The 20,758-nt window shown below is 37.7% G+C and overlaps 1 protein-coding gene across 1 annotated transcript in view; it reads right to left on the reverse strand.

The window, feature by feature from the left end:
* Positions 1-646: 646 nt before the first annotated feature.
* LY75 (lymphocyte antigen 75) overlaps positions 647-20,758 on the reverse strand; it is a 44,445-nt gene continuing 24,333 nt past the window's right edge. The window contains exons 20-35 of the mRNA XM_042040544.1: positions 20,378-20,454; positions 19,134-19,270; positions 18,029-18,134; positions 15,947-16,107; positions 15,448-15,577; positions 12,857-13,083; positions 10,965-11,133; positions 9,631-9,792; positions 8,594-8,716; positions 7,964-8,158; positions 7,387-7,607; positions 6,116-6,290; positions 5,451-5,618; positions 4,138-4,260; positions 3,516-3,683; positions 647-2,521 (exon numbers count right to left, since the gene is read on the reverse strand). Coding sequence (XP_041896478.1) covers positions 2,337-2,521; positions 3,516-3,683; positions 4,138-4,260; positions 5,451-5,618; positions 6,116-6,290; positions 7,387-7,607; positions 7,964-8,158; positions 8,594-8,716; positions 9,631-9,792; positions 10,965-11,133; positions 12,857-13,083; positions 15,448-15,577; positions 15,947-16,107; positions 18,029-18,134; positions 19,134-19,270; positions 20,378-20,454 — 2,527 coding nt within the window. The 3' untranslated portion in view covers positions 647-2,336. The remainder of the gene's footprint in view (positions 2,522-3,515; positions 3,684-4,137; positions 4,261-5,450; positions 5,619-6,115; positions 6,291-7,386; positions 7,608-7,963; positions 8,159-8,593; positions 8,717-9,630; positions 9,793-10,964; positions 11,134-12,856; positions 13,084-15,447; positions 15,578-15,946; positions 16,108-18,028; positions 18,135-19,133; positions 19,271-20,377; positions 20,455-20,758) is intronic.

The following is a 20,758-nucleotide window of genomic DNA, read 5'->3' on the forward strand; positions in this document are numbered from 1 at the left end:
TGGGACCTGGGAAAGCATGTCTCTGCTGCCATTTCCCTCTGCATCATATTCAGTTTTAAGATTAATGTTTTGAAGCAGACAACCTTGTTAGTCATCTTGGACAATAGGATGTTTCTCCCAGCAAGCCATTACTGGAGCTAAAAATAACACTGCCCTGTGACCAGCAGTCAGAGATTTTGGTATCTGGCATTCAGAGTTCAGACATCACTTAAAATGAATACATCTCATGCTTTAATTGCAAGTGTTACTTGGCTGGAAATAGTTTAACTCTGCCTATATTTTAAGAGGTGTTATGTAGGGAGCCTTTATACACTGCCTTAATTTGGGCCTTGAGGTGCTAATGAACTACACCCTAATTAGAACAAAAAGGCACAGAGGAATGTTCCCTGACTGTGTAAGCCTGAAGCAGCTTGATAGAAGCCAGGTATAACTAAGTTTTCAACTGCAAAAAGAAAGTTACCAGCACTCTTTTTAAATACACCAGAGATACGTGTTACCTCTAAAGTTTTCTGACTGTAGTAACACACACTTACTGGCTTTAATTCTGATCACAGCCCCTGTGCTATGTGCTTTTTAACTCAGTGATTAATGAGCCATACCTTAACTCTGATAACTGCTTCCATGGAAATAAAACCAGTGTAAGCAGTTCAGTGTTTTATTTAACTTTATTTTTTCAATAACAATACTGCCAAATAATCTTCCTGTGTATTTCAAATGAAGTGGGTTATTCAACCTGCACTAAGGCCATTGTGCTTATGCAAAAAAGAATTACCAGTGATCAGACAACTTGGGTGTGATGAAATAAACATGAGAAATGGGGCCTGAAAAAATTATTTACATCATTTGTAAGAATAAAATATACAATTTTTAATAAAGAGCATATATCCTTTTGTGTTGATTAGGATTTTACTACGAATTGCCGCTTTCCATTTCAGATTCACACCTAAAAATGCTCAAAGTATAAACATCTATAAAACTATAAATCTCAAAACGTGGGAACTCGTAAATATTTTCCCCCACTTATTACTGTAGTTAGAAAAAGACAATAACCAACATTTTTTTAGTCCATTAAGTTAGAAGTCATTTGGCAAAGCACTTAGGCATATAAGCTAAACCAGAAGACATCAGGAACCAGACTTTGCAACGTTTCAAACACTTCTCATACCAGGGTAAGTTAAAGAATGAGTATTATTTTCATCATAACTGCATTTTCTACAAGTTACCTCAGGAAAGCAAATGTTCACAATTGTGCCCAAAGTACCAAACAAACAACAAAAGTGCTTACTTCTTTGATCAGCAAGCTACCACAAGGGCTCCTTTACCGTGCCCCTTCAGGCTGCTCTTTTAACAGACTCAAAGTGGTATCTACAAGGAGTTCTCTAATTCTCAACACAACTGATAAACACTTGCTTATCAAAATAGTGCAAACAGGAACAAAGAAAAGTGCCATCAACATAAGTAAACTGCAGGAAAAGAAGGCAGTTGAACATTGTGACCTTGCTCTGCTGCTTCAGAGAAATCAGTAGTACTCTTCTCAGCACATCCGGCCACTGTATTCCTATTTACAATCTCCTGCCACCACCACATGCAGAATGGATTTGGTCTTTGGCATATCCTCCTTCATAAAAGTAAATGCACCTGCTCTTTGTACTGTGCGTTTAAAAAAATCAAAAGACTTTTTCAAAACATTAATTAATCAAATCATTGAGTAATTAATATATACAACTCCATCTTCCCTTTCTCCCTTTATAGCTTTCTTTGGAGTGCATAGGAAAGGCTACAGTGACACATCACATACAAAAATCAAGTTTAAGTTTTATGCAAAATACTCAAGTATTTTTAGCATTTATGTACACAAGTTTGTTTACCATATATTCTCAGTCTTTCCTTAGACATTCTCTATATCTTGTTTCTTGGACAGATGACATATTTCACCTATAAAGTTAGAGATAGGTAACTATAAAATGAGGCATTTAATCCTAGTATAAATAAGTATTGGGAAAAGTATATTTTAAGTGTATTCATTAAAGTGATGTTGCATGAAGTACTGCTGGCATTAATTTGTTCCATCAAAAATTCCAGTAAAGAGATACAATACTATAAATTAAAAAATACAACAGATCTCTGAACACCTTGCATCTTAAAAGGCTGAGGCCAAATGTAAAGAATTACCTTAAAATTTAATAAAAATTGCACTTGTATATAAACAAACTCATTTTAGCCCCAATTAATAACCTTGTTACTTTTCCAGAAAGAATTAATAACACATCGAGTAGCTCATTTCTTATGGCTTCACACAGTGAAGTTCATGCTTAAGTTGATCAGAAGAAAGTTTTTCAAAAGCTGTCTTTTGTGAACATATCATCAGTTTCATCATCATTCATCCCTCTTTGATAGCGTACGGAAGAGAAGGCACTCCAGTGAAGATGCTTCTTTTTGTAGAGGTACCATACCAGTCCAGCAATTAAAACCAAAATAATTAGCAGGGCAAATGCTATAGCCACACCGGTATGATTAGAACCTGAAACAGAACAAAAACCAAACAGTTATTATTTAAGAGTTTTGGCAAGAATATTTTGTCATAGGATTGATGCTTAGGTAGCCACACACTAATACTGCACAGCTAGCTCAGGTCAAGGCAAAATGCTTCATATTAGTAGTCTTTGCTTCATCACATAGTAAGTTAGATGCTCATTCACAGGAATGCATTAGCTTATTTTTGATCATTCTGTTGTTAATTTACTAATATTTAGGTTGGAAGGAACCTCTGGAGTTCAAAAGAACCTACTTATAAATGCTGCACTCATTTAGAGGTTCATATACTTCATAAATCTTGTGAGATCCGGTCTCTTGGAATGGAAGGTAATTATACTCCCTTCAGACTGAAAAGATCTTGTTGAGGTCTTCCTTAGTGGCACAAAGTTTTATCTATTCCTGCATTTCCACTTCAGTGAAAATGTATACAAAATCAGAAAAGATTCCACTGCTTCTCAGGTAACTGCTTGCTTAAGGCTCAGGTAACTGCTTGCTTTCCTGTACAAAGCCAAGTATGAGGGAGTAAAGGCCTAAGTCTCTTTCTGGAGCTATGGGATGACATTTCCAGAAGCCTCCCCAAGACTGAAAACATATTCTGTAGTACCTGCTCACTCAGCATCTCTTACAAGCAGAACTCTTTCTGACTCCACCTACACAAACTCACCCATGACAGATACCATGTGGTAAGAAGCAATAGCAACTACTCTACACTCTCTTGTAAGTGGACATTTCAGTTCTCTTCCTTACCCAATGAGCAGACAGTGAGAGCCAGGAGAAGTAAATTCCTAGACCATTTGTCTCTGAATGCAATTTTATGGCTAAACAACAACAGAAGACTCTTGCTTAGGCAGAGGTACTTGATGGGTTCTTTTGTGAATTGCACTTCCATTATTTCAATACAGACTTTATCCAATAAACTAGAAATTCCTGAAAACAGTCTCTACAAAATTAAGTCTCTGCTAAAATCAATGTTTTCGTACCTAAAGGAGCTTTACAAACCACTCTGCTTCGGCTATGTGCACAGTCAACTTTGGACCACTTGCCAGTTGTGGACAGGATAACACTACACTTCTCATTGGCTGCTGCAGTTTTATTCTCCCAGTTGACATAATTAACTGATGAGCCATCCAGCCAGTTCAGGGACTGACCTGTTAAAAAAAACAAACCAGTCTAGATCACCAAAACATCCTGTAATGTTACACAATGTCATTCACAATTTATTGATTTCTTCACATTGCTAAAAGGAAAAGGGCTGACTATCCATCCCATATATTAAAAGCAGTAGATACAAACACACAACTTTTAGCCACCCCTCTTCTCTAGACCTTTAGCAATTGATGCACTTGCATCGAACATTGGGCAGCAATAACAGCAGTAGGAAAAATTAATTTCAGAGACTCCTGATTACCCTAAGTGTGCAACAGGAAGAGACTTAACTACAATGAAGTCCAAAGTGCTTTAAAATGTTAAATGAGGGATTCCAACCTCAAGTAGAAGTTACTGTAGGCCACCAACACTACAGAACTGTTTTTATTTGAGGATTTATGCATTTATATTTACAATATGAAACATTCATGCTCATACATTGTTGCTACTTCTTACCCTTAAAGCTCTGATCCAGGCCAAGCCATACGTTCTTGGTGATGAGATCATGTTCCTTTATGTGTGTGCTAACAAATGCATTTTCTTCAGCATCCACTATAGTCAGAAGGGTTGCTGAAGGATCTATGGGGCAGAGGAAACGAGTCAGAATTGCAACCTACAAGGTTTTTCATGGTGCTGGTACACTTGAATTTTCTGTGGGAACAATTACTATGGGAAAGGATTTGCTGTTCCAATAAGCTTTTGTAAAATTAGCTTAGAATAACCTTCAGAATAAAGACAAGATCCTCACATCCCCTAAAATACAGCATGTTTTACGAGATGGCTTCAGATCACTGGTTATTCTAGCAGGTTATACAAAATAAAATGGGAGTAAATTTATTGCAACTGCAGACTACATACATGGAAGATACTAAGAGATATGCCTGTTGAGAATTACTAGTATTGCCCACGTAATAGGTTTTCAAAAATATAGAACAAAAGCTCAGCATTTTGCTGAATCAAGTTAATTTCTAAATCATTCCTCTCACTGTGCCTCAGGGTTTTATGCACAGCAATTAAGGAGTAAGAGGGAGGAAAGCGTATGCTAGAGGCATGCTTAAGAGCGTACCCATCCTCTGCAAAGCCAGATGCTTTCTCTTTCAACTACCAGACCAAGTTCGACTCAATAGAAAACTGCATCTAGGACTGGGTTATTTAGATCCTAAATAGTGAGTCCAATCGCAAGATAATTCCATTAAAAAAAGTTACAACAGTCACTAACTTCTATGTTAGGGTGATTAAAACTTCTGTACATGAAACTGCTTAACATTGTTTCTGCAGCACAATTCCCCATGTAGCTCAGCAAAGAAGAGAGAAAAATCCTTTAATTTGACATAAAATTAGGTTTTTTATGTGCTTTAATATCTGTAACATACAAGCTTGGAACCATTTGATAGGTTAGCAAGCTCCCTATTAGCAAGCAGCTACAGCAGATATAAGAAGGAAGCCCTGCCAACAGCACTAACTTTGCATGCAGATAAAGTGTTTTCCTCCAAACTGTAAGCATTAAATTCCTCAATCTTCTACAACTGACTACCTGCATTTTATCTGCCAGTGCCAGTGTGCTAAAAAATTTGTAGTGTTGCATTATTTTATTAAGAATTTTCATCAGATGTTCCAAGATAAAGCTTGGTATTGCCTTTCCTAAACTAAAGGAGCATAAAAATGGCAAAGTTGAAGTATAACCAGAGTAAGTTTTTAGGTTGTTGGGTTTTATTTCTTCTCAAATAGGGGATTTATAATAAGTTATGTGATGAAGAGTCCAAACCTACTCAGCTTCTGGCAGATTCTCTTAGCTTCTTCCACGTTATACACAGAAAAATTGTAGAATGCCATGTCAAAGGCGTAACAGTGATCCCTGTACTGTTCCCACTGCAGGGAGCCACTGCTCTGAGGGCATCCAGAGGCTCTGCTCGCTTGCTTTGGCTCCAATTTTCTCTCTGCAAAGACAAAGAAATTGATGATATTTCTGCTGTAGCAGTTTGTGCACAGTCTCTGGAATAACAGGACAGTAAGTATTAACAAGGCCTACTACCACCACCAACAACCGCTATTCAATTATCTTACATTCCTTCTTACTGTGTCATGGATGAATTTATTTGAAAATGGGCATAAGACAAATCCCAAAGGCTTGGGAACCATTTTTTATTGCTTTTTTGTGGATTTTGACATCTGTTGTATATATACTTTGATTTAGAAAAGATACATACATGTGATATTCATATCACAGGTGATCAAGAAGTAACTGGATTTGATTTAGATTTTCACCACTGGAATGATGAGAATTTATCTCTCTGAAGTATTAAAAAGTGTTTTATCATTCCTGATAGAAAACTCTTCTTAAAAAGGGAATCATGTGCAGTATTTCAACTTTCATTTCTATTTATAAATGCAACATGTAAAGACAACTTCACAAAACCTTAAAAGTAACACTTACTGTTTGGAGGACTATAGCAAATGGCACCTTCAGCAACATTTGTACACTTTGTACGGTTCCAAAATCCTTTAGTATCCAACAGAACACAGTTCTCAGTAGTATTTGAATTTTCTAATTCCCAGGGATAGTAGTCAAAGTCACTTCCGTCTGACCATTCAAAATTAGCTTTACTTCCCTGATTAAAGAAAAAAACCCACAACTTTTAAACCACACGACTGTGCTTTAAATCTCATCCATCATGAATTAAGTCATGCAGCAATATTTGTCCCTTGTAGAGTGATAAATTAAAGAGCAGGTGGTCTCATCTAAATTCACAGTAAATAAACGTACAACATAGTTTGCATTTTCTTAACATAGAAATTTCTATTATTTGTGGGAACTGATAAAGTACAGCATGTTCACAACGTGAACCTGCAACGTGCCTGTTTTATCCTGTGGGGAGCATTTTACTTAGTTCCACCCTGCTGTTTCATTTAAGCAATCTGCCTTGCCTGCTATGAACATTAGTGGATACATTGCAAACTGCTAAACTGTTGAGATGGCCTCAGTGAGTAAAACTGGGCAGCTCAGGGATGGTTTGCAGTGCTAGCTCCTACTTCAGATACATTCCTGGAAACCCCTGACAATGAGAAGTCAGTTGTGAAGGACCCATTCTGTCACAGCACAGGCAGAGGTAGCACATGTATGCGTAGAAATGACACACCTCTGCAGAGGGGTATTCCTGCCAACTGTGACTTGGTCTGGCAATTAGTGAGGGGAGCAGGGTCAGGGGCCACAGGCTTTTGGCTCCACAGTAAAGCAGACAGAGAAGGAAGAAGAACTGCAGCTGCCTCTTGCTGTTGTGTTTCCTGGGAGAATGGACACTTAACTTACTGAGAGCCAGTTCCTGAACTGCTCTGGAGAGCCAGTCCTGACCTCAACTAAGCAGGTTCCACACAGCCATGTCTGTCTCTATTTGCTAATGAAATCTCATTCTACAGAGGGCCATGAAGTCTGAAGCCTCTAGGGGTAGCACTGCAAATCACGCTTCCTTGTGCTGCGAGGAACAATGAGGGAACACTGTTATTTTAAACTGTTAGGTATTAGGAAGAAATACCTTAGTGTGCCTACATTCACCAAAATTTAATACTAACACATTACACAGGGTTGAAAATATACTACAGAGAAAAGAGATTCTAAGGAACTGGAAGAAAAATCAGAAAATACTTCATATCTTGTCCAAAATATTATTTACAGATCTGTTACTAACATCCCCAACAGTGTATACTTACATCATGAATTGACAACCCAAGCCACAGAGGATAACCATCCTGTTTGACAACATCTTCTAGAAATAACTGTTCTGATTCACTGTGTACACTTGCTAAATCACTGTTATTTTGTTTGCATGATCTCAGTGCCTCATACCACGTTAATTTTTTCTGAAGGATCCTGTATGTTCTGTTTCCATGTGGAATAGTCTCAGGCAATGGAGGCTTGTGCTGTTGGTGTCCTATTGCAAAGAATAAGATGATAAATTGTGTGCATTTCTTTCACGTTACTAGGAAAACACAGAAAGCTTTGAAATCGATCAGTGTAACCCAAGCATTGAAGTGCTCACTACAAGCCACTTATATCAAGTAAGTTTACTTTTGCTACTTTTAACACTGAGTTCAGCAGTTGCTGGAGGAGCACAGCAAACATTTCTCCTGATCAGAGTATTACAGCAGTGATGCAGACTGACCAGATGACCCCAGATGCTCATGACAGCTGTGTCATGTGTTTCACTAGGAGCAAAACTAAAGCCTTTTTCAGCAGGAACCATGAATTTAAATCATGACTCTCATCCAACACTCCAATACTACTCACCCCTTTCGATTTTACAGGCGAGAATACTGTACATGTTGTAGTGATTAGCATGCCAACTTTGAGAATAATTATAAATATCCCAAAACCCATCAAGATTTACACCAGCAAAAAAACTGTTCTTCTTTATGATAGGTCTTCCCAGCCTCCAGTTATTGTAAGTCAGATGAGTTTCATCATACCACTTGAGAACATTATCTGTGGAAAACATTGCATATTTATTAAAACACTGACATTATGTCTACAAATACCATTTAAGTTTGAATATATTAATGATAATAACAGATACTCGCTTTGGAAAAAATGCTGTGATACCATAAGTTACTCTAAATCAATTCCATATCCAATGCTAAATATGTTAAAAGTGGCCAGGATGAGTAATGCTAAGTCCTGCTTTCCAGGGAAATCAAATTTTGACTAAACAGAACATATTGGATCTAATTATCACTCAAACAGAGAGCATGTCAGGTTATTTTCTTCTAGAAGACAAGTACAAATATAAATCATTGTTACAAGTTTGCATTCACTTTGACTTTAGTTATAAACTGAAACATGGAAGAAACATGCACTTAATCCTGCAAATTTTGTCTCCAATCCAGTTAATAAGGAAAACCCCAAACCCTTAAATCTTACCACTGTCATCATAAATCACACCCAGCCAGACCCACACAGCCAGACCGCTGAATGAATGAAGCTGCTCAGTAACAAAGTTATTCTCCTCTTCATCTCGAACGCTCAGAACAAATGCTTCGGGGTCTGTTGAAAATTTTTTTACATTACTTTCTTACAAATTCACCTTTCAGTTACAAAAGAAATAAATTTTTTTCTATTACTGTTAAAAATTATTACAGATAGGTCAACAGTGTGTTAGGGCCAGATCTTTATAACATAATAACTAATTGAACACTGCAAAAACGATTTTCAAATGTATTATCAATGGTACTATCTCTGTTTTTTTGGATAAGTGTAAGATTTCAGCTCCAGAGATATTTGTGGGTCCTACTGTCACTTCAAGTTGTATGTAATAAAAATTCCCTGCACAGAACACAAAAATATCAGCAAACTTTCACTTGAACATATTTGCTTGAACTGCCCTAGTAAACAAACAGTATTAAGGGAAAGATTGAACTAAAAGCCATTCACAAAAAAATAAAAACAGTTTTTGCAAAAATGAATGTCTGGAGGTTTAAGAGAGGAAAGCTGTTCCTAAGGTTTTAATTTATTCAGGATGAACAGAAAATGTCCATGTGCTTTTCAGTCTGTTTATTTTGTTCACCTAAGTGTTCCACACAGCAAAGCTGGGGGCAGCAGGAAACCATGAAGTAAATGTTGCCAAGGGGATAACAATTACCCAAACTATTTAAAACTGGCATATTATAACAAAAACCCCAACCAAACACAAAAACCTTCCAATTTTTCAGAGATGTCAGAGTTCAGCAGTGCAAAGCCACCTCTTTCTTCAACTCTCCTATCCATGCTCTGGCATTTTTTATCAGAGTAGTGCAAGGGCAAACAGGATCAGGCAGTGCAACACTACTGCATTACTGCTACAGCCTTTCTCAACATTCACTCTGCTGTCTGTCATTGTAAGACAGTGACTCAGATCTAACACTCATCTGCCTCAAGCTGATCCAAGTCCATAAATACCTGCAGTATGACAAAGTACTTACTCATATTCCTGCATAAATGATGAGCTTCTTGAGACTTCAGTTCTCTCCATCTATTTTTTGTTATCACAAAAGTGTAACAATTGTTTCTAAATGATATCCAGGGTGTATTTTTAATCTTATGTGGGCACTTCACTTGTGTAACTTGTTCTTTTTCAGTCTTCTCTAAAAAAAGACAAGACAACATCAGTATATGAATTACTAATAACACCACCTGACCTGGCACCCCACAAACCACTTTCAGGTACCACTTAAAAACATGTAAGACAAATAAGTGCCATCCTTTAAATGTGTAATGCATTTTTGCTTTCAGTTTCCTCATGATGGTGATTTTTTTTTTAAGTAACAAAACCAGCAGTAAGCTCTACTAAAGAATACAGATACTTGTAAGTTTTCACAGTTATTTTAATAGGTTAAAAAATAAAATCCCTACAAAAAAGCACTAAGTGTAGGCCAACAATTAAAAGCTTGTATTGCCTCTTGTGCAAGGCAGATCACTGTAACAAATAGGCTACTTCACAGCTAGCAACATGTCAGTTCTATGGCTTTATCTAACACTTGAGGAGTGAGAGGCACTGTTCCTGCAGTTTACCTGGATTGTAAGCACAAAACAGTTAATGGCGTCATAATGCCACACTTCACTGTGACTCAGGATGTACAATGGCTTGTGTTCCCTCACAGACAAAAACCAAAACCATAACAAATCATAATGGTCTCATAGGGAAGAAGTCTGTGATGATCTCTCAGAAAAATCTTTTTCTGAAGGATACACAACTAGCACAGCACTTTCCTGAAAATAAAAAACCCCACATCCTACTATATCCCTGTCTTGTTTAAGGGTTAGAAGGGTTTTGTGAACTTCAGATGATGTAAATTTCCAGTTCAGTGTCTACCTTCTATCCTTCTTCTCCGTATAATCACGTACCTCCTCCCTGCATAAGACTTGCATGTCTGAATAGATTTTAGGAGGTCCCAATATTAAAATGTAAATAGTACAGAGGTAGCTTAATCTTCTCCTACATGCAAGTGGGAGAGATTAGTATGCAACAATCTTAGAGAAGCAGTGCAAAGATAGAATCAGTTGGCAATAAGGGTACTGTCTGACCCAATGAATCCATGCTGAATTCATTTCTAAGGAACAACTGGATTAAGAGCAACATGTGCATGCCCCCGTTTTTGAAGCCAGTTTCTATTTTTTCATGGCATAGAAATCAGACTGTCTGAGGAAATATAAGTTTTAAAAAGTTGTAATTTTGAAGGTACAACCTGGAATCATCAAATATGTTCCATAATTAAAAAAAGGCCAGCTTTTATAAAAATTATGGTAGCATACATACTTTCTGATGCGTAGCAAATAGCACCTCGATTTTCAGAGGAACAGTCAGAAGTTCTCCAGAAGCCATCAGTATCCAAAACCACACATTCTTCACTTGTTTCTTCATCATCCTCAGACCAGCGACTAAAACTCACATGTTTCCCATCCAGCCAGCCATAATGTTTTCCACCCTAGCATTATTTAAGCAAAAGGCATGAGCTTACACAGTAAAACAATGCAAAGGGCAGAAAAAGACAGAATAATATATTTACACTGGCTAGACATTTTCAGTGTTTCTGGTGAGAACTGTAAGTGTTCCGCTGCCCTCACAATCTGATCTCCTGCTCACAGTATACCAAGCTTTGTTATTTTAAGTTCTGCAGTTGCAAAAATACAAATTAGCTGAATGGCAAATTATCCAAAGGTGATGTTTCACTACTGTGCTTACGGAGGAAGGCCTAGCAAAGGGATGTCCAAATTGCACCATTTGCATCTGCAAAGCCAATGGTGGATGTAATCTCTTGGTCTTGGAAAACTGGTAATAACTGAGAAGAAAGTCCAGTCTCAGTTACTCCATACCGAGTTGAAAGTAATCTCTTAAATACTTAATTGATTTAATACATCAGATGTATTCCTGCCCTGGAGGATGCAGGAAGGAAAAACCCGCATACAAGCAGCATGCTATCCTTTAAAAATCTTAGATTTGAAAGTCTTTGGGAAGTCCCCCTGGTGTTGTGTAATTTGTCTTGTATCTTTCTTTTGTGTCTGACTTCAGCACTGGAGTAACAAGTTCTGTTGATCAGTTGCATTATAATTTCCTTTCATGTGACATTTTAATTGTGCCCAAATAATGAAGTGTTACAATAGTGAAGAGCCAGTGCACGCCTGAGCTGTATGACCCAAAATGAATCATTTGATCGTCATTTACAGATTAAAAAAATCAAAAGAGAAGGGAAAATAGATTGTCTGGTTTCCCCATCTTCACTAAGATTAAATGGTTGTTTCCATTAAAAATTTAAAAATGTTTTCCATGAAATATATACTCCAATTTCTGTAATTTCTGTTTTCCCCTACTTTGCTAAAGTATTCAGTAGCCCAGTACTGACACTGGAAGAACATAACACCACAGTGCTAAGTGAGTACCACCCAACTTCGTAGGTAAGGCACTTCTAAAAAAATTCTAACCTTTTTCTTGGATTATCTCCAGAGTCCTGTGCTTGACAAAAAAAGATAAACCCTGCCAGAAAGCCCAAGCCATTCCATTAACAGTTGAGACAGCTCTCCATCCACAATAAAGATTTTTGACAGGTCCTCCAGATAATATAGATAAAAAGCAGCACCTCCTGCATTATTTCAACATTTTTTGACCAAAAAAAAAAACCACAGGGAGAAAGAAAAACCCACTGACCTGTATCAGAGATGCTTCCCTCAAACTCAAAACATGGGCAGAAATAACATGAAGTAACAACAGAATCTAAGTTAAACTTCAGAAATGTATCTTCACAAGTATTCAATGATTCATTTTGAATTTTATTTGCCACTTCTAGTTTCTCCCTTCCAAAACAGGTTTTTGGGTCATCTTTCTAGGGTGGTACTGTAAACAGTGGTGATGATATTAAATGGCAACACTAATTACTCATATGTTAACAAAAGAGACACCCTATAATATATCCTTTCATGGTCTTTTAAAATAATTTTATCATCATCAATTCATCCAGTGGAGTTCAAGAACTACGTAACTTGGAGAACTGATGGTTTAAAACATTTATCTTGTGACCCTCCAGATGGTTATCCCTAAATGAAAACAGTTAGCCCAGAAACTAATTTGTCATTGCATTTCTTTAACTCAGGTTTTGCTTCACACAACTGTAAAAATTACCTTAAGCCAGAGTGTGAGGAAAAAACAAAACTTACATCTCTGCTGAAGAGTCCAATCCAGAGTGGGTAGTTATGAAGAGCAGCCTGAACAGCAAGAAAAGCCTGCTGGAACTGATCTGTGATGCTAACCAGCTGCATCTTGTTATTTATGCATGCAGCCATTGCATCATTCCAGGACAAATTCTTCAGAATTACCATGTATTGAACATTTTGATAGCTCAATGTTTCATTAATGACTTGTTCTGTCTGGTTATCAGCAGTTTCTATACATAAGAAAGAAATCCAGTAATTAGGTAGTTAAATACTGTAACACATTTTAAACTCCCAATGTCTCTGTAACAATCAAAAAGCCTGTTGGATTACACTTGGGAAAAAAACAAATCTTAGATAGTAGATTGTGCTGATAATTATAGTTGGAAGCAAACATCTTTGATACCTTAAAAATAAAAACATATTAAAAAATAATTATTATTTTCAACTTAGGTTCACACCTTTTTGTATGTTATTTTTAACTAACTGCTAAATAAATTATTGAATTAAAAACACATTCTATAACTTTAATTATACACAAACGGGAGAGAGCAAGTGCTCTCTGCTGTAATATAGCAACAGCCTAAACTTGACTCATTTATCTCTGTGGAGCCTATGGATTTATGCTTATGCAAATCTAATGGGCCACAAAACTTGTCTATGCAGATCTTGGTACAGCACAGTCCCAGAACTCCTTACTGCCATCCACGAATATAGCAAGAACTGATTTTGCCTCCACTTAACTAATTACAGAAAATCCACCTTGCATAGGGAGGGATATAATTCACTATTTGTGCTCTAAGCATGGAATGTTATCACAGTTACCAGCACCACACCCGAAGGCACACAGCTCAGTGATGCATGGCTACGCAGCTAATAGAAGGTGCAAATACTCCTGTGGGTGGTAAGTTAAAGTGTACAAATGGTAACCCCAAAATATACAACCAAAAATAAATTCGTTCTGCAAAAGGCAGAACCCTCCTGCTATTTAAAATATTTGAAGTAGAAAAAGGCTTGCAAGGGGTGGGGGCAGGCATCACTCTATAAATAACAGTATATAAATGGCTGATTGATAGGCTGACAGGGCCATTTTCCAAAACACAAGATGACAAAAACACAATATTCATTTGGTATTTACAGCTTTCAATAGATCAGAAAACTGAAAAGGCTGAAACAGATTGTTTCAAGTGATTTCTGTCTGCTGCCAAATGCTTTCACTTAGTAAACAGCTACAGAAGAGAACCATGGAGCCCAGGGTGCCATCACACATCAAGAGGTACTAAATCGCAAACAAGGCAGTAAGTAAAGTGTTCCTTTCTGAAAAAATAATTGCTGATGATTACCATCTCAAGAAATTCTGCAAATCACAATCATGCCAAGATTTCCAATGAACATGAATCATCTTTTTCCCTATAAGGCCCTAGACAACTTGGACTCTCTCACAACTGTCCCTACAACCTGCTGAGGTCCCTCCCAACACAAACTATCCTTAGATACCTAACAGTTTAAGACTAGACCACAGCAAGACACATTCTCTGTCAGTCCGAAAACCTCTCATTATACCTTCTACAGCTGTGGCAAAGAAACGTTGAGTATTTAGTCACTCCAGACTACTAAGATATTGATATAAACAGATACATTGTCAACCTTAGATTCATAAAAATCTCCTTTTCACATTTTTATGACATCTCTTTCATCCAGACTTCTAATCTTAATGCTTGGAATTTCTGAAGTATTTGGCACTGAAGTAAAGAAGACTTTGTACGTTAAATGGAGGTGGGGGGGTGGGAAGTGGAAACCTCTGCCTACTTGAGAATGAAGAAGGTGGGCATAGTCTTGGGCGTTTTGTACACCTAAGTTTCTTTGTGTTTGATTTTTTTTTTTAGAAGATAGCATGTTCATGACTTAAAAGGATTATTTATATAAAGGAACCTACTCAGAAGTGGGTATGCTGAACATCAGCCCATAGCAGTAATTAAATACACATAATAACTATATGTGTTTGATCTTATTCCAGTAATTGGTATTGGCCAACCCACATGGGTACATCTGAATATTATTTTTAGTTCAGATTAAAAAATCCCACTCACACCAACTCTCAAGTTTGCTCTGGGGAGAGACCAATTTCAACATTAAGAGTCTATGATACCTTATATTCTCACAGAACTAAAGGATAGAGGATGTATTTAAGGAGGATATAAATATTGGGAGATTCCTTCCTAGGGCTTCTCACTTCCACAGTTCTGAAAAGGAAAAAGGAGTCACTTGTTCTATCCCTTGATGTACATGACCTCTATACCCACAGAACACTGAAGACCCGTCTACTGAAGTATAATTCCACTGAAACCACACAAAGTCTCTCAGGAAAATAGATTCTCCCTGAACTGGCCTATGAAAAACAATAGGGAAAATTCTGAATGGCTGACAAAATAGGCCCCAGATCCTCCTCTACACTCTGCTTGTCTAAAATTTACCTGCTCAGTCTCTACAAGAATCTTGGTCTTCAAGTGAAATAATTTACATGCATTAAAGTCTCCTGGCACATGCACCTTAAGTTTAAACTCTGGCTGCAATTTGTTTTGACTCTTCAGACTTACCTACAGACCGCTGGCATATACCCAAGAAATGCCTGTCAGCACAAGCAGTGAAATTCCATGTTCCAACATACTGTGATTTGGGATCATTGAGGATTACACCGCACTGATTGTTAAATTCTTCATCAAAAAGCTGAGAAACAGAAATATCCTTATCAGACTCAAATAAGGCATAAACATACTTGTGTAGAGGTGAAGTAATAGGAGTCTAGAAGAACCCCAGCTGTCTGAACTTGTTTAAGAAGTTTCAAAGGAGTGGTGCAATACAGATTACCTGTTTTACAAACACTACCAGGTGCCTGGACTCAGAAAGTTTTCCTAAGCTAAATACATTTCAGAAGCTGTAAGTAAAGGTAAACAGAACTCCAGTACTATCAGCCACCCTGTTGGCCAATTAAAATGACTAACTGGGGAATTTGGTCTGTTACATGGGGGTTTTTTTGACACACTATTCCAAACTTCATTACTCAATAGGCAAGAGAAATCAAAAGTCAGAACTTACATCCAGTGGAATTTTCCTTAATCTTCCTGTCAGGAGTGGGTGAAAGTTACTATACAACAGTCTACTCTCATCTATCCATTTGTTTTCCCTTGTACTGAACAGGAACTGTAAACCAATCCAAATATCTTTTGGCAGGCCAGGAAGCAAGGATGTTATATAATCTGTTGGACAGAACAGTAAATGTACATATTGGGGTTAGAAAAACAACACTAAACATCTGAAAGAATACTTCACTTAAGTAAGACAATGCAATCCCCGTTTCTATTAATTTAATTTTTCCAGCCCTTCATGATTGCCAAATGCTTATAATCCCTTCCTTCCATGATAACACCTTTCATATTGATTTTGTCTGAAAGAAGCAGGCTATTGGTACTTGTCCTTCAAATTCTGAGCTGAGGAGAAGACAGTGGATTTAACCTGTTCCTTTGCCCATAATTTGGAGTCTTTTACTTACACACAAATTTAAGAAGCTGCTTTTCCACAAGCCTGCAAGATCTTCTACTGTCTCGCTGCCCTTTCTGAATTGATGGACGGAGTCTTATCTCCCATCTTTCTCTCTTACAAACCATAACTCAGAACATTTTTTGGATTCTGGCAGAGTTTGTCCACCCCACCATCAGAGAAAGCAGGACATGTCAAAGGAAATGAGATTTAGTTGAAAAAAAATTCAGCCAGGCAAACCTTAAATCAGACCCCTCTTAGGGAGCATTCTGGCAAGAAACAATGGGCATTGGTAACCCCCCAGGCACCAAAGGCATTCACTAAACTTGACTAGTTTAAGAAGACAAATTGAAGCTATCTAATTAGCTACTGCTGACATGTTTTAACTATTGGTCACATGCCAGACTAGTCACAGCCTATTTTCTGAGAGACAAAGCCACTGTAGATTTGCATGTCAGAGCTAGCCCCTAATGCCACCAGGAGGAGTAGAGGCAGCCTACAGAAAGAAGCGCACTTTAAGAGGACTGTGTCTTCTTTCCATATAGGTGGTCTCCACTACACAGAGAAAAGAAAAACAAGCAAGACATAATAGCAAACACTTCCAGACAACCCCAATCACACAAGGGATTCTGCTTCTTAACATTTCAGAATGGTTGTGCCTTCCCAACCTTAAATGCATACAAAAACATGCAGGCCTGAGACATGTACATTCCTGTATATAACCCTATTCCTCCCCAAGAACAGCAGTAAAAAAAAATTACCATTAAGCTGCTGCCTGCAGGCACACTAGAGACTTCTCTAGTCTACCTACCCTATTTTGTTTGGCAAGAGGTTTTTTGCTTGTAAAGAAAATATGCACTGTGGGCACTGCAGAATTCAACTGAGCTACTTCAGATACACCCTCTGAGAACTCTTAACTATCCACAAGAACACAGCTGCAAATTCAGCCATATCATTCAGTGGTTTATTGCTGAACATTACTTGCGGCCAATGGGAACCCATTTCTTCCTCACTGCATTTCTCTCATTGACTTCAGTTGTTAAGAGAGGTGAAACAGTTCTGTTTTCCAGTCCTCCTGCTTTACATCCTCTCATCAGTGTCCTGAAGAGCTCACAGTTTGGACACACTGCCACATCAAGCTGCTCGGCACACACAGACACAGAGGGTCCTGTGCCCCATCTGGCATTGTGTTTGCCACCTCAATCCCACACACACAGCTGAGCTTCTCTTGGAAGCAGCTCCTAAGGTGGTTTTTCACAGTGCAAAGTCTACAGTCTCAGTTATGTTTTAGCTTGCAAAGCCAAACAATTCTTCATTTGGTGATGACCCTTTTATGCTCAACTCTTAATGCAACTTTTGTTTTTATAACAGTTTTGCAACTTTTTTCTTTTTATAACAGGTTAAGATCATACAGAAAAGCTGCTCTTCAAACTGGTTCAAATGTCTCCTGGCTGCATTTCCATGTTATGTTTCCAGTGATGCAAGCAACACATAACACATTTTTAACCAGTCCTGTATTTTTAGAATGCTCCCAGTATGCCTGTGGATAACCAAGTGATTTATGCTCAAGTTCTTAAGCAGAACTGTTCTGAATCTGGAAGAGAAGCTGCATACTAAGGTGCCCCCAGTTCACCACCGTACCTTGGTCAGCTTGATCTGAGATAGATGGAAGAGAGGCTCCAAAAGTTACACACTTTTCATTAGCTGCACTAAATGTTAAATGTTCAGGTTTCATCTTTAGAAAACACTGCAAAATAAACATAATGAAAATTATTTTCATCATACCATTCTGCCTAAGACATAAATCAATATATAAACCAACCCTAAAAACTCACTTCTCATTTTCTGTGATAACACATAAATATTTTTGCAGAAAGCAAGGGACCTGATACTAGCTGCAAGCATTTATTAGGTTCAACAGAGTAGCTAAATATAAAATGATCCCACTGACTAACTCCTCATTCCTATTCAGTAATTTTTATTTGCTACATCAGAATCATTTTAGGAATGAGAACTCACACACGAACTCTACAGTCAGAGAGTGCTGGCCAGGAATTTGTAATGAGTTACCTTTGGGGAAAAACTACATGGCAGCTCCAAGGTCTACTCTGCAATGATGTGAAGTAAATTTGCAAACCTTGGCACAATGTAATGTGCAGAGCTGATACACTTGTACAGAATAATGGTGCACCAAACAACAGGAATGAGCCTCACTAACACTTTAGATGACTGCCTTGAAATGTAGTACTGAAATACACTATACTATGGCTTCTGACCTGGCTGGTTAATTCTTAAAAGCTGCTCACTAAGTCTTAAGTGAGTTAAATCCTTAAGGTAACTTAGGAAACAGTGTCTGCCAACTTGCTGCCTGCCTGTGATTACTCCAGAAGAGAAACAACATGCTTCTGCCACAGAAACCTCATCCTCTCACTTTCTAATCCTTTTCTTCATTTGAAGTTGAAGCCCAAGATTAGGCAATACAACCAATGTTCTTGGACCTAAACATGTGGTGATGGGAAAGCAAAAAAACCTGAAAATGAATGCTCTGAATTTAAGAAACCATCAATCCTGAATAAGGGACAAAAGGGGAAGAGATTATTTTAATCACTGCACTTAGTTTTCAAAAGCCTCTTTCTAGTCTATTCCTCAACAGAGGGGCTACCTCCTCCTTTCTTTTAGAAAGGCATTCCACTTTACTGGACCACGAAGAACAGGCAAGGATGATGAATCTGTATTATCGTTGTACCTTATTCCGGAACTGATGCCAGCCTTTAGGGCAACCTCCTCTGACTGGGCGGTAACTGGGATCATGTTTCTCTAGTAAGGAGGCATTATTTTTTTCACAGATGAAGGGCAGTTTCACATTACAGTTAACTGGGTAGTCTGCAGAAATAGAAGTTTTAAAAACACTTATGGCAATGCCTATCACACTCCATTTGCTATCCATACTTTATGACATGACAAAGACCAGTCTGAAGGGAAATAATTTTTGGTGCCACCACAGTGAACTACCGTGCAATTTAAAGCATTAAAAATAGCAGTAGAGCAAAAGACAAGCATAAATCATTTTATCAGACAGTAAAGATCCAGAGTCTCATTCTTACTTCCAGTATTAATACCTCATACAGGCAGACACAACTTGAAAACAGAAAAATAATGAAAAAAGATTTTGTATATGAGGACTAACCTCACATTCTGGCAAAGAGGGTGTGCCTAAATGTCAAAAAAAGCCCAAAAGAATCCTTTAACATCTACATGGAGAGCATCTGCTCTGCACTGCTTTACATGACTCCTTTAGTCATGAATGGACTGACTTCCTAGTCAAGAGCAATTTTTGGCTAATAGAGATGAAAACAATTCAGCAGCAAACAACTGAATAATGGGGAAAACATGCTTTACATGGAAATGGTAGAAGGCAGGAGGAGCTTCTTGTTCTCTGGAGATTATACATTTTCCTCGACATAAAACAGCATTGAAAAAAGGAAATAATAAGCTTCCAGTACCACCAGGTGGCTTTTTCATTCCTTTATGTATTTCTCACAATATGACTCTAATAGTTAATGGAATTTGTATCTCCAGATGTATATACATGGTTGCAAGTATAGAGTCAACCTCTCTAACTAACAACTCTCAGACAAACTCCAGAGCTCAGAATATGTAGCATAAACACAGAAAGGTAGCCACCAAAACCAGATTTCACCTAATTAATTTCTGTTGCAAAAGGAGTGTCAATCTATCAATCATAAAAATTTGTCGTTTGAGTTCAGGTTTACCTCTGGTCATTAAGAAATATTACCATGGCTTCTACCATGAGGAAGTAATAAATGATTCAACAGTCAATCAGATTATCATGAAGAAGCCATCCACTCCTAATTCAGTATCAATTTGCATTCAATAGAAGAGTTTGGGTAGAACAGTAATTACTTCTTTTTTTCTTTTCAAATAAACACAACAAAGACAGAGGGGGTGAAAAAACAAAACCAGCCTTACCTCTATACCAGTTCTTTCTGGAAATATACCAGCAATCTCTCAGCAATCTATCATGGAAGCGTGGAAATAACTGTAAACTGGATATAAATATTTTAGAGTTAATCTCCAATCCAATGTGACCTTCACAGAGAAGGTCTGAGAGCAACAGTACCAGTGCAAACAAAAATTTGGGCTATTAACTGTTTCTAGATGCCCTACAAAAACTAGGCTAGGAATAAATATGTGGTAGGTTCAGTACTTATGTATCATGCCCAAATTAACTGTGTTGAGATGTGCAGAATGAGGTTATTTATCACCATGCTGCAATCACAACACATTGTCAGGACAAGGAGTAGGAAATAGCCCTGGTTTTCTTTTCACAATAGTACATTGCTATAGTAT

Source organism: Corvus kubaryi, unplaced genomic scaffold (genome assembly GCF_017639235.1).
Source record: "Corvus kubaryi isolate FWS band 111438036 unplaced genomic scaffold, C.kubaryi_AGA036_p1.0 37396, whole genome shotgun sequence".
NCBI classification, from domain to species: Eukaryota; Metazoa; Chordata; class Aves; order Passeriformes; family Corvidae; genus Corvus; species Corvus kubaryi.